Source organism: Pipistrellus hanaki, assembly GCF_964339955.1.
Source record: "Pipistrellus hanaki genome assembly, chromosome: 3".
NCBI lineage: Eukaryota > Metazoa > Chordata > Mammalia > Chiroptera > Vespertilionidae > Pipistrellus > Pipistrellus hanaki.
Genome location: NC_140505.1, coordinates 169,109,381 through 169,126,588, shown reverse-complemented (window position 1 = coordinate 169,126,588; position 17,208 = coordinate 169,109,381). Strand labels below are relative to the sequence as shown.

Genomic DNA, 17,208 nt, shown 5'->3' with positions numbered 1-17,208 from the left:
ATTCTCCGGCTCCTTTTATTATCTTTTCAATATTCCAAACGACTTCCTTGGTGTATTCTTTCAGCCAGTGACATTGCTTATTTCACTGTGAGAACTGAAGAAATCGGAAGTCAAAGTTCTGACCATCTTCCCCCAATACAAAAACTACCTGCTCCTTTGCACCAGTACCCGAGTACTCTGTCTTCTCTTTGAGTTATCCTGGACGGGCTGTCTGCGCATCTAAATCCAAACCATGATTTCAGTTTTGTACTGGACCTTATTCCTTTTTTGCACACTCAAAAACTTCATTACTAAAATTACTTACCTCATTCTATTACACCATAACATTTTTCCTGTTAATATTATTATTCTCATATAAATATATATTCCATCTGTGAAAAAAGCAAAGTCCTTACCTATACATTTTCTTCAACCTACCACCTAATATTTTTGCTCCCTTTGTCACAATATTTGTCCAAACTTACTGCTATCACTTTTTTTTTTTTAATTCCTTTATAAACCTACTCCCACAAGGCTTTATCTTTATCATTGGACCTAAACAGTTCTCTTTAAAAATATATTTTTTATTTATTTCAGAGAGGAAGGGAGAGGAGAAAGAGATCGAAACATCAATGATGAGAATCTTTGATCTGCTGCCTCCTGCACTGCCCCTCACTGGGAATTGAGCCTGAAACCAGCGCATGTGCCCTTGACCAGAATCAAACTGGGGACCCTTCAGTCAGAAGGCTGACTCTATTCACTGAGCCAAACCAACCAGGACTCTCTTTTTATTCTGTCTTTCAGAATTAACTGATATATTTGCTCACTCTATTCTTGAAATCCTTCTTGAAGGAATTTCTTCACTTTAGTTTCAATACACCACACTTCTTTGATTTTCTGTCAATTATTTTCAGAATCTTTTGCTGACTATCTTTCTGACACTTAAACATTGCTGTGTCTCAAAGTTCAGTCCTCTGACTTTATCTCTTCTCAAGTCATACTCTCTTCTTACCCTGCTTTTTATTTTTAATAGCACATTTCATTTTGCACATGACTGTATAACATTATAAACAAGTCGGCACAATTATATGACAGGATATAGCATGTAATTACATATTATGTATATTTGCAATATATATAGTATATAAACACGTACTTGTTAATGCCTAGAATAGCACCCAGTTGTTCATAGTAGGTGCTCAATAAAGTGTTGAGAGAACAAATGATTAAAATCAACGTATAAAAGAATACTGTGTGTTGGCAGATAAGTGCTGATTTTTACCTTTAGTTTTTCAAAAACGATTCCAATGTCCACAGAGTTGTCTTTCCCAGCACTGTGCTATTTGCAAAACTGATAAGCATTCCCTTTGTGTGTTTAGTTACTTGACAGAACATGTAGAACTGAAAAAGACTAAATATTAAGGATTTGACGTGAAAATTAGAGAACATTTTCCAAGTTAAACATATTTATTAAACTTCTAGATATAGTAATTTGATTGTAAATTAAGCAATGAACTCACTAACAAATACGTGGCTCACGTTTATCTAATTATTTTGCACAAAGATATCATGATTTCTTTAAATTCCTTGCCAATTTCATGTTATAAAATGGCTTCCTCTTCATCTATACTACCAGTAATTCATTCAATGGATTCTTTTCCTTTCCTTCCACTTATCCACTTACAACATTTATTGAGCCTGCACTGAGTTCAGATGAAATAACTCACCCCCCAAATACATGAGGTTCTTTCTTTGTAAACTCAGGAAGATGTAAAATCTTGATATACACAGAGCATTAACATTTGGGGCTGGGACGTGACTTGAATAAACATTGCAGTCACGGTGGCCCTGGCAGAGCAATTTCCCACAGCAGAGCACAATGCCAATTACAATAATATCAATAGTGTTTTTGAGAACAGAGAAACAAGGAACTCAAAATTCTTTTTACAAACCTAATATAGCATCGACATTCAAACCTGCCAAAGATAACACAAAGCGACTAATTTCACTTGTAAATACCAATAAAATCTTAAATGAAAAGTTAGTAAACATAATGCAGCAGCACATTAAAGAATTACCAATTTAGCCCTAGCCAGTTTTGCTCAGTGGATAGAGTGTCGGCCTGTGGACCGAAGGGTCTTGGGTTCTATTCCCATCAAGGGCATGTACCTTGGTTGCAGGCTCCTCCCCAGTCAGGCCTTGGTCGGTGCGTGTGTAATGGGCAACCAATCGATGTGTTTCTCTCACATTGATATTTCTCTCTGTTTTCCCTCTCTTGCCCACTCTCTCTAAAAATCAATGGAAAAATATCCTCAGTTGAAGATAAAAAAATAAAAAATAAAGAAAATAAAGAATTACTTATTTTACACCATGACTGGATTAATTTCATTTTCATAGATGTAGGAAGGTACTTGACAAAATTAAACATCTATTCTTCATGAAAATACCTAGTAAAAGAGTAACGAAGAGTAAGCAATAGTTTCATAACTATGTGTTTTACATGTACATTATAGTATATTCTTACCCTATAAGCTAGTGACAAGCTTAATAAGAAAGCATTATTTACAGTGAATCAGAAATAGAACAAGAAGGTTATCTTCACTACTCTTCAAGTTTGTTCTACAGGCTTTAGCCAATACAAATATAAGAAAATACAGACAGTAAGTAAAAAAGGGAAAAGGTAAAAATGATCATTATTTAAAGATGAGATAATTTTATACCTTGAAAATATAAGAGAATCAACCAAGAAATCACTTTGTAAAATAGGAGAATTCACCAAGACAGCTCACTAAATATTTGCCAATATAAACAAAATCTAACTATCAAAACCCTAATTACCCACACACAATTACACATGTCATTTGACACAGCAATTACATAGTTAGGAATTCAGTCTATGTCCATATTAGCACTCTTGTGAAAACATTATGTTCCAGGCCAGTGGTTGGCAAACTCATTAGTCAACAGATCCAAATATTAACAGTACAACGATTGAAATTTGAGAGCCAATTGTTTTAACTTAAACTTTTTCTAATGCCACTTCTTCAAAATAGACTTGGCTAGGCCATGGTATTTTGTGGAAGAACCACACTCAAGGGGCCAAAGAGCCGCATGTGGCTCAAGAGCCGCAGTTTGCCTTCCACGGTTCCAGGTCGTTCTTTTCAGTTGCTTGTAGTAGGATGGCCTGGAAACACTCAAATTTACAAAAAGAGGGAGCTGGGTTAACAAATTATGGGGCATCTACACAATGTAATGCTATGAAACTGTGAAAAAAAAATATGCATTGATGTGGAAGCATGTCTAAGGTATACTATGTGAAAATAAAAAAGTATGTTTATGTTACCTTTTATGTTAAGGTGAAAATAAGAATTAATAATAATGTTTGTTGTGGAATCAACAAAGAAAGTTTGGAAAATTACATGAAACTCTATTTGGGGGATGCTCAGCAAAAAGTGGGCCAATTAGGAACAAAGATGAGAAGATGACTTTCATTGTGTATCTTTATTTTTTTAAATTTATTTTTTATCTTTTCCAAGATATTTTTATTGACTTCAGAGAAGAGAGAGATAGAAACATCAATGATCAGAGAGAATCATTGATCAGCTGCCTCCTGCACACCCCTACCGGAGATGAGCCCACACAACCCAGGCATGTGTCCTTGACTGGAATCAAACCTGGGACTCTTCAGTTGATGGGCCAATGGCGCTATCCACTGAGCAAAACCAGCCAGGGCTCACTGTGTATTTTTCAATGTTCTAGTATTTGAGCCATGTGACCACTACCCGTAAAAAATACAAATTAAAAATTTCAAGAAAAACAAATTGACTTGTAAAGTTGGGTGAGTCCTGAAAGTTTTTATCCAAACTATCTGGAAAACATCATTAACTGCACAAAAAACATTAATAAATCCACAACCAAAACCACAAAATTGTGCAGATCTACCATGCCACTTTGTGTAAACAATAAACTCATTTCACAATCACTGGCAGAATTACTTGGTATGAGGTGCTCTGTAATTCATGAAGATAAAAAGCCCAGAGAAAAGGTAATCTAGCGATCAACACATGAGTAAATAATGACATCACTCTGATTCCAGTGCCTTGAAAGACTTAAATGTAGCATTGAGAAGGGGTTTAGGGACACCTGCACCTGACAGGGGAGGAAGTTCCTGCGGATAATCCCCATGGCTTTGAATTTACCAGTAGAAGGAAGAGAAGTTATTCATATGATGGAGTTGGAAGAAGAGAGAACACATACATATGTGAAAAAGGCATGGTCTCATTGACGCACTGTACCTAGTCAAAAACAGATGTGAAGATCAGAAAAGGAGGAGGTGGGAGCAGATGGGGAGGCCAGGGGCCAGAATGTAAGGATCTGGGGACTGAGCACAAAGCCTTTCCTTGAAGATTCTGAAATAGAGAAGTGACATGGCCAATGTTGGGCTTCATCTTGGTGACAACGTGGAAGACAGAGTAAGTAGGTATCCCCGAAAAGGAAGTTATATTTGCATCCATCTTTCCAAATGCCCCGAAGAGAGTGAACCTTCGTTTTTAGTAGAGCTTTCCTCACACTGGGGTTTGTAAAGCCACATATTTTGGAAGATGGCCCTAGTCTTTGTTTGAAACTGATTTACTTCTGATAGGACCATGCCACTCTCCAACTCGTGGCGTCTGGTTCGTCTGGCAGCTTCTATGCTGGACCAGTATTTGGACACAGGAATGTTTGCCTTCCCTGGGAGCTCTGTGACCCAGAGTTTGGATTACCCAACCATTTAACTCAGAGGCCCTGTCTTTCCCTCTGGGTGCAAGGATGGAGGGGACCCCAGGTGCCACTATCCTGGGTCCCACACACCTCCGCACACCTTCTGGTTTGGGATACCCCCTGCCAATAAGGCTTCTATGCTTACTTTCCTGCGAAGGATTTCATTTCATTCTTCTTCAGGAGAACCTAGAGTAATTTGCTCAAGGAGCCAGGCTCTCACAAAGTTATTTCTGAGCAACTTCTGCTATTAACCTTGAAAATTCTTAAGGCAAAACAACACAAGGGCCTGGCTATGCTTTTGAAAGAGGTAAGGACAAATACCAGAGGATCAGAATCAGCATGGATCACATTCTTTCCAAATCCTTTCCATCAGTGAAAACAAAACACTGGTTAATGTTTCAGTCCATTATCCTTCCATGTTAGTCAAGGAAGAAATCTTAGAAAACAAATCTGTCACTTATTTGGGGAAAAGGAAAGGGAGTAGGTTTAGGTTTAGTTGAAGTATAGTGAAGCAACCTTTCTTTTTCTTCTTTTGAAAGAGAGAGAAAGATAAAAATAAACGGAGGTGGAAGCTTGTTTTGGGAATTCCAATTCTCACACACATATCTCCATCACCTCACATTGTTGATTAAAAACAGGCAGAAACTTCTGGTGCTAGGCTCCCAGGTCATAATTTTCTGATGCAATAGTGGATAACATCACCCCCCTCCCTAATTTCTTTTTGATAGTCATTACCACACCCTGCATGGATTCCTTCTGCTTGTGCAAGTAAAATTATGGTCCTAGAAATCTGGAATTTTAATCCCAGGATTCTCTAAAGAGCACTAGCATTAAGAGACAACTGTTTTTCTGGAAACTGTGAGATACTGATAAAATGTTAATCTCTGTTTCCTGTTGTTCCAGTTTCTTATGTGAAAAATGGACCAGCAACGCTTAATCTCACGAGGTAGGGATCAAAATGTATAGTGAGAAGTATGCATTATTTGAGGGAAGAAGCTAGTTCTTTTCTCTTTGGAAAACCTGAAGGTGAAATTAAAAAGTGGCTTGGAGAGGGAGAGCATTTCTTAGACTTCTGGCTGACCTACCCTCCTCTTGTTTTTCCACCTAATGCCTATGATTGAGCAACCTCTTGTTTCTTACCAAATTCTTTCTCACATTTGAATTCAGATTGTTTTTGGATCGTATTTAATGATTTTTTCCCAAGTTTTTATTTATTTTTATTTTTTATCGTGAAACACTGAGTCATTTGATTCTGATTTACAAGAAAGTGAAGGAGAGAGGTTTCTCACACTGCCGGCCTCAGGGAGCAGGGGATGTGTCATCCCTGTCTCTGCTTGCTCACCCTTTTCACCCTGCCTGTGTTCATGTCATGATCAGATTAATTAAACACAAAAGTTATATGTCTCAGAGATATATAGGAATGGTGTACTCATTGAGATATTACAAAACAACTGAAACTGCTTTATCTCTATGTATAAAGGATTCTCCCCTCTTTTTAATAGTCCCTGTGTCTCACTACTCTAAGCCATCAAAACTCACAAATAGGTTTTATAGCTCAATTAATGGCTATTGTCAAAGCTTCTGTGATCAAACCTGGCCATTTTGCCAGCATTGAGGATATAAGTAGGCATATTCTCTATTGTTTCAGCTTCTCCTTTATCCTGAAAAAATTCATTTTATCACTAAAAATTTTTCATATTACCTTCTAGGTTTTTTTTTCATCAATTGACAAAATATAAAGACTCCTAATTGGGTAAAACAATAGCTTATACAATACTAGAGGCCTGATGCGTGAAATTTGTGCAAGGGAGTTGGCCCTTGCAGCCCCGTGCCCCACCCACTGGTTGTTCTGGAAGGTCATTCCAGAAGGTCATTTTGGAAGATTGTTCCACCATCTGGTCTAATTAGCATATTAGCTCTTTATTATATAGGATTTCTCTTATGTTTTCTCCTGGCTCTTTTAAAGTTTTTAAAGTTCAATTTTGGCATACGTCCAAATCTATGCAATTTTTTAAAATGTTTATTGATTTTTAAAGAGAGAGGAAGGGAGAGGAATAGAGAGATAGAAATATGGATGAGAGCTAAATATCCATCAGCTGCCTCCTGCATGTGCCCTGACTAGGAATCGAATCAGTGACCTCCTGGTTCATGGGTCGATGCTCAATCACTGAACCATACCAGCCAGGCCCAAATTCATGCTTTTTGTGGCAATCATACATTCTGCATGATTCTATTTGTATGAAGTTTACAGATGGGAAAAAATAATTTATGGCTATAAAAGTCAGAATATATTAATTACCCTGGGTGTTGAGATGAGTTTTGACTGAGAGTGGACATGTGAGAGTCTTTCTGAGATTCTGAAAATGTTTTCTAAGGTTTAATCATAAATGAAAATTTATCAAGCTGGGCTCTCCATATTTGTGCATTTTATGGTATATAAGTTATGTCTTAATAAAACCAAAGTCCATAATAGTTATTTTCATAAATAACTAGCTGTTTATATAATAAAGAAACCACATATACATTTTCAACAAGAATACAATGAACTGCCTACAAAGGAGTACAAGAAATGCATATATTCTATATGAGAAAAGAACTTTAAAATAGCACTGAAGCACACACAAGAAGACTTGAAAAAATTAAAATCCTACATAATAAAAGCCTAATATGCTAAATGTCTGGTCAGCTCTTCAACCAATCAAAACATAATATGCTAATGATATGGTAAGGCTGCTCAACTGCTCACTATGATGTGTACTGACCATCAGGGGACAGACTCTCTGATGGGTAGGTTAGCTTGCTGCTGGAGTATGTCCAATTGAGGCTGAGCGAGACAGGCCACACATGCCCTAGAGCCATCCCATGACCCCTCCCTGGTTGGCCAACCTCCTGCATCCCTTCCCGGCTCTGATCATGCATTGGTGGGGTCCTTTGGATCTGGCCCTCTCACAATCTGGGACCCCTTGGGGGATGTTGGAGAGCGGTTTTTGCTTAATCCTGCAGATCAGGCTGAGGGACCCCACTGGTGCATGAATTTATGCACCTGGCCTCTTGTCCTAATATATAAAAACCCAGGGTCATAACATCCGAAATGATTGAAGACACTGACTGCCGAGTGGGCTGCAGATCAGGCCCAAATAAATGCCTGGGAGAGAGAAGCGGAGTCTGATCCATAGCCTCCGTGACAGCTCTTGCCTCTCTCTTTCTCTCAAGGCTTGGCCAGCAGCTGCACCTCTCTTTCTCTCAGGCCTGTTAATAGGCCTGCAGATACTAACTGGCATAGAAACCAACCAATCAGAACCAAATCTGGGTGAATTGTGATGAGTCAATGGCTGCCTAGGAGGCAGAGCTTTTGATGCTGACTGGCATAGAAACCGACCAATCAGAATGTAATCTGTATGAATTGCAAAGACAGAACCTAAGGTGGGGGCTAAGAAGGGGTTTTAAGGGCAACAACTATTTAGAGTAAGGTGTAAGAAAGCGGTTTAATTTTTAATGATCGGTTTGGCAGTATAGTGCTTATGTCTGGCTGTTAGTCCAGAAAAAGGGATTATGTATTTTTGTCTGCCAAGAACATCTCCTCCTGATGAAAAAGGCTCCCCCCTGCCATTTAAGCAATCCTATCCTATATAATCTATCTATACTACTAAAAGGGTAATATGCTAATTAGACCAAGTTGACTGGACATCTTCTGGATGTCTGACTTCCTTCCGGACAAAGCCACGGTGATGGGGACCAAGGCAGATCACATCATTAGGGGAGATCAGGCTGGCAGGGACGGCATTTGGGGTTAGATCAGGCCAGGAGGGGAAAGCATTTGGGGGCAACCAGGCTGGTAGAGTAGGGCAGTTGGGGGCAAGATCAGGCCAGCAGAGGAGGGCAGTTAGGGGCTATCAAGTAGGCAGTCAGAGGCAGTTAGGGTGATCAGGCAGGCAGGAAGGTGAGTAGTTAGGAGTCAGTGGTCCCAGATTGCAGTCAGACACCCCCCAATGGGTCCCTGATTGGAGAGGGTGCAGGCTGGGCTGAGGGAACCCCCACCTGTGCACGAATTTCATGCACTGGCCATTAGTTAAAAATAAAACACAAAACACACCATGTTCTTGGTAGGGAGGTCAACCTTAAAAAGTTGACAACTCTCCCTATGTTAATGAACACATTTGATGAGATTCCAGTTAGATATTCAACTTTTGTGTTAAATAGAGAAGCTGATTCAGGTAGGAAATTAAATAAGGACATAGTTGAAAAACTCAAAAAAATATATGCAGTAAGTGGGAACTAGTTTTATAAGATAGTAAAACACACCATAAAGTCTTGATTATTGAAAGCGTATTCCTGGCACATAAATACACAGAGAGTCCAAAGAAACAGACTAGAAATTACAGAAATGCCCACCAAAACATATGTGAATATAGTATATGTTGCAGGGGGGTTATAAGTGTGTCCTTTCAAATTAGTGTGCCAAAGATAAAATGCTTAATGAAAGCTTTGGGGACAACTGGATAGATTTATATCTATACTTCACCTCTGTGTGAGATTGTATTATTTTTTCTTAATTATATACTGTTGTTCCTGTAAGAGAGCTATATATTTCTTTACATTGCTATGTTTGCTTCCTTGTGGGAAGAGTCACCTTGCCCCGATTCCACAATTGAAATCAGGTTTGGTCCCATGACTTGTTTTAGCCAATAGAATTATAAATGGACATGATATACACCTTATCTGAGCTGAAGCTTTAGGAGCCATTGCTTGATTCAGCTATTCCCTTTCTCTCCTTTCATTAGGATAGTTTATCATCAATGATATTTAAGGTACAGTCTGTTATTATCCCCATTTATTTGTGAAAAAGCTGAAGCAGAAAGTCTCAGCTGCTGAGGTAAGGATAGAGTCAGAATTTGAATCAGTACTGCCTATCTCCAACACATTCTTTAACTTTAATTATTTTATTCTCTTTTGGAGTCCATTTTTGTTGTCTTAGCTTAGTGACAAAGACAAATATTTCTTGTTTCCTCTCAAGAAATATTTATCCATTCCTAGTTACTCATCAATACTTTTCTCCTTAGCTTCCTAGATCAGTGAATTTTCCCCCCCCAAGGTTTCTCAGAACATAAATTATTTTCAGTTATTGTCTAGTTGATTTTATATGTTAAATTCACAGTTGTAATATGAGCAGGTATATTTCAAATCTGTACTCTTCACATTATTTAAAACAATACAACTCATTATGTAAACATGTTTGAAGAATAAATGATGGAACAAATAACTTGATTAGAAATATATATTTATTCAACAAGCCTTTTTGACATCTGTTTTACAGAGATAACCAGATTCCTTCTAAATATAAGTACAGGACAGTGAATCCAGCAAAAGATGTAGTCTAAATATGATCCTCAAACATTTTCTTGCTCTGCATCTAGGTGAGAAAAGAAACATAAAAAAGTTGTAGGGTTTCTTCAGGAATATCCCCTCAGTTGAGTCTGAGCAGTGAGTGTGAGCTAAAGTTGGGGTCAACAAACTTTCTCTGTGAAATGCTAGATGCTAAATATTTTGGACTTTGCAGGCCAAATGATTTACGTCATAACTACTTAACTCATAATAGCAGCCATAGAAAATAGATATGAGTGTGGATCAGTTCCAATAAAACTTCATTTATAAAAATGTGTTTAGATTAGGCAAGAGAATAATAATAGTTGGCCCTTGAAATGAAGGAAACCAATGAGCTGTGATGTGAAATGTTGTCTGTTATTCCTGGCTACCCTACAAACATAAATAAAACTTATTGACTTTTCTAATATTGGAACGAATATCTTAAATGGAGAGCCCACCTACAGGGTAAGTACCCTTCTCCAATATTCTCTTTGTGTGAGAATGTGCCATATAAATTGTCTCAGATCTAGAATAAGACTTGTAAAGAATTTTAAATTTACAACATTTAGGGAGCAAAGTTAATAATTGATCATGGCATGTGATTTCTTACCTATGCTGCAGGGGGCAGTGTACTCAGCAATAGCGAACTCACCTAAAAAATATTAGATGAAAGGAGAAACAAAAAAAATCTATGAACAAGAAGCCATATTGAGTCTATTTACTTTACTTTTGGTGAAAAGTATATCATATCAGGATTGTTAAAGCTCCATTCAAATAGACCAGAGTTGAACAGGATAGCTAACATTTAACTCCCCCTCACCCCCAATGTAGAATGGAGGAGGGGGATTGAAGCCTGTTTAGATAGTAGCTATTCAAATTTTAAATTCTTAGGAAGATGTCCATTGTTGCTCTCTCTTTTTCTTGTAGCTCTTTCTTCCATGAACTCTCTGCTTCTTCTCACTTTGTCCAGCTTGCTTCCTGAATCCCTTTTCTAAGATTATTGCTCTAGCCTAAAATGCTTCCTATTTCTATTTATTATTATTATTATTATTATTGTTATTATTATTATTATTAAGAGAAAGTGGAAGAGAGAAAGACATAGAGAAATATAGATGTGAGAGAAACACATCAACAAGTGGTTGCCTCCTAAATATGCCCTGAAGGGGAAGAATTGGCAACCAAGGTATGTGTGTGCCCTTGGTGGGAACCGAACCCAGGACCCTTCAATCCACAGGCCAATGCTCTACCTACTGAGCAAAACCGGCTAAGACTTTACTTCTATTTACTTTAGAAGGTGTACTCTTCCATTAGGATCCAATTCAAATCTTTCTTCCTCTGTTTGTCTTTTTTTTTTTTTTTTTTTTTTTTTTTTTTTTTTACCTGTTTGTCCATCTTAAGTTCTAGTCATCCGTGCTGTTTTTCTCCCCCAGTTTCTTATCCCTTAGCTTGATAACACTCATTTATCATTAACTGTCTTTTCTGGTTACATTATCTTTCCGTGTGTAGTATGTTATTTATATCTCTAAACTATTTGAGAGCAGTCACCAAATATTATCTTTCTTTGTAAATTCTTAAGTTTATGACTCAAGAAATATTAGTTGATAAATTTGTAGTGGTTTCTACAGTATATAGCTTGGAGGAAAGGAACAAATAGATATAATATTGATTGGCTTGTCTAAAACCAGGATCAATTGTCATCTATTTCTTGGTTATGGGTTGAGACTATTTAATTGTCTCAGTTTTTTTTTCCACTTACGAGTCTCATAGTAATCATAGACTTTAACAATCGCTGGCTTTAGGTCTCTTACTGGGATGTCTTGCAGAACCGTGAAAGAAAAGCTTAGTGTCTGTGCTGTCACCTAAAAGGAAAAGTGGGAGTAATAAAGAGGTTAGAAATCCTCTTCTCTCTTATTTGAGTAAAACATATTCTTTATTGTTCTCTGACTCTTCTTCACCTGGGTCTTTTAGGTAAGTAAACATTTGTGGATGTCAAGATAGGTTTAGAAGGCAACTTTGGGACCTCTTTACAATGAACAAAACCTCCAGATATTCTCCTAAACAACAGAGACAACCCATATGCTCTTGTAGTCTTCTGCAAGAAATTAACTGAGTCTATGTGAATGTGTTTTAAGATGCAGATACTTGTACCACCTGTAATTATAATACAAACTATTTGTTTTGTGTGGTTAGATAAAACATTTCCTTTGCTTTGCAGTTGACTTTGAAGATACTCATGAGATCTACATTTTATTATACGTAGTGATATGTTTATCAGAATATTAACAGTATTATTAATCAACCACAGTGGTATATTTATTCTTTTTGGTAGATCTTTAAAATAACATGCATGATAAACATTTATTCTGTTGATTTTTTTTACTAGAAATCATAGAAATACTCATATTCTAATTGTTACATAATTAAAAAGAGAGTCGACATTCTATGGATTTAAAAGGAAAATTTCCATTTATTCTCTTTAGAATAGAATAACTTTCTAGAAGGGTGCTACTAATTATTGCTTTTCTCATATTACTTATCTTCTACTGACGAGACCCACTTAGAAAGTCAACCGATATATATATAGTCTCAGCTCAAATGCCAGAGCTCTCACCTGTTCCACATAAATGATGACATGGTTATTGCTCACTTCTGTCCTGCTCACGTGGTTAGATCTTTCAAGCTGAAGAAAATTAGAGAACTCAAAAAGTTAGACAACGACAACAGATATGAGAACACCGAGACCTAGAGCAGATTGTAGAAAAGGACAAATGTTTATTCTTTAAGTAAAATGAAGGCTAGAATGCCTAAGACTCATCTTCATGATTAAGTAGTCAAGGTGCATTAACTATACAAAAGCTGGGTGAGGGGAAGGAATCACATTTGCAATCAGGCTTCAACGTTGTCATGTATTGACTGAAAAAAATCACTTGGATTGCTATCAAGAGAAGGAAGCCAGCTATTTTCAGGTCATGATTTTCATTATCCTTCAATATTCAATTATTAGACTCTGTCATCTTTGCTGATTCAAGCTCACATTAGTTTTATTATTGTCGAATTTTGTGCGTGCATATTAGTCAAATTGGTAGTTAGTCACAGTCTGTTTTTCTTGCTTGTCGTTTTATTGTTTCATGCCCATGTGCTTTCAGTTCCTAACTAGACCATGAGTGGCCTAAGGATAAGATCTCCCCTGTGGTCCTCTGGTATCACACAGGTTTCTTAGCTTAGAGCCAAATAAATAGTTACTGAATTTAATTTCATGCGTTTGTTGGAAAACTTTTTTTTTTTTTTTTTTTTTTGAGACAGGATGATATGGATAGGGCTTTGATATTGGTATGGTTTCATTTAAAGATACATACAATCCTTCTGTATGGAATCTACTAGGCTTAAAATACACCTACCATTTTTACTGTTGGTTTCAAGGGAATAAAACCAGATACCATTTTCACATCAACAATCACCATATTGGAGACAGGGCGGCTCCCTCTGTAACTGTGGTGTCAGAGAAAAAACGAGTTAGAATTTATTATGTAAAAGAAAGCCAGATTCCCTCAAGACCCACCAGAAACCTGTCCATCTTCATGAAGTTTCCCCTAAGATTATGACCTACAGAAATCTGTGTTCCTGGACATGTACAATATCAATGTCTAGAACCCTGTATATACATCAGATTTACAGCTTACTGATATCATAGTTGTTTAAGGCTCAGTCCCACACTATCAAAACAGAATCTTTGGGAATGGAGCTTCGTAATCTGCTTTTTTAACACATCTACAGGTTTTGGACATTCTACCTATATTACTCATTTGCTATATAGTATATCTTACTTTTATATTTTTAGTTAACTTAAAATGTAGCATGTCTCCAAAGAGCAACTCCAAAATGTAAGGACAGATAAATCCTAATGCTTTATACTTTGATTAAATTTATGTTTAATAATTGGGTTGGTTGTCTGAAATATCCTTTGTTTTATAATATTAATGTTATTAGTATTAGATATAAAGCAGTATAATTTGGGCTATGTTTTCTTAGGACTCCTCAAAGTTTTTGATGGCTTATGATAAGGCAACTTCTATATTTTATATGTAATAAACACTTTGTATTGAATATTAGCCTTTATTCATTATATTAGAAAAAATAAAATAGAATATAATTATTCAGAAGAGGTAAGAAAGATTTACTTCAACTTAAAGTAAAAATATTTGAAAAAAAATATTTTTTGCAATGAGTTAAAAATGAGTGTAAAAGATAACTAGGAATTAATTAGAACATTAAAAATTTTTTATTAAAACACATTTATGACTCAACTTTGCTTTCAAATGCTTTTAGAGCGTTATTAAAACTTTAAGACAAAACATTTATTAGAGAAAAAGATAATTTCATAATGATAGAAAACTAACTTCATTAGTGTGTATATATATTAATTTTAAATTTCATTTATCTACTAGCATAGCTTTTGAATATATTGATTATTGATTGTTCCAAGTAGCTTTTAGACTCAGGATTAGATGACTCAGTCAGAAGATCTTACCTGACATCCACTGAGATCTGGAAGCTGGTGTGGGCTTTGGGTCCGTCACAAGTTTGGGGCAGAGTTTGTACCTCCAAAGCAAATGGGGATTCCTCTTTTTCAGGAAGGACATTATATTTCATGGATGTCTGTGGAACACCAAAGACAACGTCAGTTTTTCTTTTTCTGGGAAGCCTCACGTTTTCATCATTTAACTCCTCCAGATTTGCCCTTTCCTTGTCCAGGAAGCAAAGAGCAGAGCTTCCTTTTTAGTAGGAGCGTTTCAAGTTGACTTTTCCCAATATAATTCTAGAGTCTCACCTGGAGATACACACATCTTTGCCCAGTCACTGTTATGGTGTATTCCCCAGGCACCTCTGGCAATGAGACCTGCTGCAGTAACAGGAGGTTGTTGCTATCCACTTGGAATTTTGAGGAAAAGCCTTGTGAGTCACGAATGGTCACTTGTGCAGTTTTCTGAGTCCTGGTGAAAGTGGCTGCTCCATATTTAGACAGGGCATGGAGAGCTACCACTGTGTCCTGGAAGAGAGGAGGAGAGGAAACACACCCAAAGAGTAAGTTTTTGATGGCTGGGATTTTCCTCAAAGTCTGTGTTAACTACCGCAAGGGGTGATGGCTTTCCTCCCCTAGAGCATATACCTGCCAATTGCTTTTTCTTTTTCTCTGCCTTTAAGGCATAATCAAAGTCATGCTACAGTTTCTCCAAATGAAATAAAAGACTATTAATGCAAATTAGATTCACAATTTAAATTCATTTGTGTTGGTATTGTCCTAAGGGACTATTTCTGTGCCCAGAAGTTGTGCCCTGCTCTTTCTCATCAATACCTCTCTTTTTTTATATCTTTCAAAGAATAGGTTTAAAGTTAAAAAGTTAAGACAAAAAAGTGACTGTCATTTACTAGACAGTAATTTAGATAGAATGACATAAATTTGCTGAGAATAACAAGTGTGTTATAAGACCAGTTGCACTTTCCTAAGTTTCTTTTCCCCTTCATATAGTCTCCCCCCCACAAGTCACTTATTGAATTTTATTTTTATTTTTTAATCTTTACTGTTGAAAGTATTACATATGTCCCCTTTCCCCCCCATTGACACCTTCTAGTTTGCACCTGCCCCTGCCCCTGCTCCCCACCCCAGGCCTTTACTATCTGGTTGACTGTGCCTATGAGTTATATATATATATATATATATATATATATATATATATATATATATATATATATATATATATATATATATATATATAGTTTTATATATATAACTAGAGGACCAATGCACAAAATTCTTGCAAGGGCCTTGGCCCTGGCCTCCTGCCCGCTGCCACATTGTGACCTAAGGCTTCTGCCATCTCTGCTGCCTCTGCCTCGGCCCCAAACTTCTGCATCTTTGTCTGGAAGGAAGGATGTCTGGAAGGACATCTGGTCTAATTCGCATATTATGCTTTTATTATAGATATCCCTAAAAAAATAAAAGTTTCATTATGTACATCCAAAATGTTGAAAAATGTGTAAGAGGGGAAATCCAGATTATCTGGATGGTTAACACAATCATTTTTGCACTACATAAAACATTTCCAAAAATGTGGTTTGAAAAAAATAATTTAGGAGCTTTAGCTTAAAAACCATCAATTTTAAGGGGGATGGGTATAAGAAGACAAGTCTCAGAAAAGTTAAAAAGGAGTAGAGAGTCTGAGTTCCTTGGAGTGGTTAAATAGGACTTCTCATTCATTCTATGAAGATCAAAATGAGCTCTATGTGGTCACTTTCCTTTTAATCACACAATGTTCTGATTCATCTTAGAGATTAACACTGCTTTCAACCAGGGTTGATTTTGCCTTGTCTTAACTGTGAGTAGAATGCTATTGGCATCTAGTGAGGAGAAACCAGGAGGCTGTTAAACATCTTTCAATGGCCAGGACAGCCCCCCACAATAATAATTATCTGGAACAAAATATCAACAGTTTTGTTATTCAGAAATCCTATTCTAGAGTGTGGCTATCAACCGATGTGCGGTAATGATATCATGTAGCTTTAGAGAGGAATGGTGCTTATGGTTAAGTAGCCAAATGGATGGGATAATGCAGGGCTTAGTGAAAATTGTTTGGGGGAATGACTTGGGTCCTTTTCCTTATTTCCACACTGTTTTTAAATATCTCTAAATAATTCTTCCAAGATTTAATGATTCACCTTCTCTTTTCTTTGTAACTGTTCTGTTTTCAAATTGGCCAACTGTCAAGTGAACCTGGAGGGGGAGACTATTTGGGAACCACAAACCTGGGTGGAGGAGAAGCCCCCATAGGAATTCTGTTGCTTTATGATCCACTTCACAATGTGTGATGCAGAAGTCATGTCCTCTGAGCTTGGGGCAGGCTGGGCCGTGAGGTAAGCAAGGAGCACGTAGGATGTCATCTCCACCTCAGCAGAGGGAGCCTGGGGTTTGTAAAAATGCCATTCTGGTGCCTTGGTTTTTTGAGGTCGTTCCCAGTGGACGGTGTTGTCTTAAGGGTGATAAAAAGGAGAGAATTATAACTATTGGCAGATAATAAGTGAATATATATTCATATCATACGGAGTTGA

The 17,208-nt window shown here is 37.0% G+C and overlaps 1 protein-coding gene and 1 long non-coding RNA gene across 4 annotated transcripts in view; one reads left to right on the top strand and one right to left on the bottom strand.

Moving 5' to 3' along the window:
• The window catches only part of LOC311620763 (alpha-2-macroglobulin-like), a 117,714-nt gene that overhangs the window by 58,020 nt on the left and 42,486 nt on the right, over positions 1-17,208 (bottom strand). Inside the window, exons 29-36 of one of the 3 annotated variants that reach the window (XM_084880411.1) lie at positions 16,906-17,129; positions 14,933-15,151; positions 14,633-14,760; positions 13,503-13,593; positions 12,716-12,784; positions 11,861-11,963; positions 10,715-10,756; positions 10,002-10,150 (exon numbers count right to left, since the gene is read on the bottom strand). The exons of the other annotated variants lie outside the window; for them this stretch is intronic. Coding sequence (XP_084736537.1) covers positions 10,128-10,150; positions 10,715-10,756; positions 11,861-11,963; positions 12,716-12,784; positions 13,503-13,593; positions 14,633-14,760; positions 14,933-15,151; positions 16,906-17,129 — 899 coding nt within the window. The 3' untranslated portion in view covers positions 10,002-10,127. Of the gene's footprint in view, positions 1-10,001; positions 10,151-10,714; positions 10,757-11,860; positions 11,964-12,715; positions 12,785-13,502; positions 13,594-14,632; positions 14,761-14,932; positions 15,152-16,905; positions 17,130-17,208 lie in introns of those variants that run through there. 3 annotated transcript variants of the gene reach the window in all.
• LOC311620766 overlaps positions 1-17,208 on the top strand; it is a 107,078-nt gene that overhangs the window by 69,412 nt on the left and 20,458 nt on the right. The gene's annotated exons all lie outside the window — the stretch shown is intronic.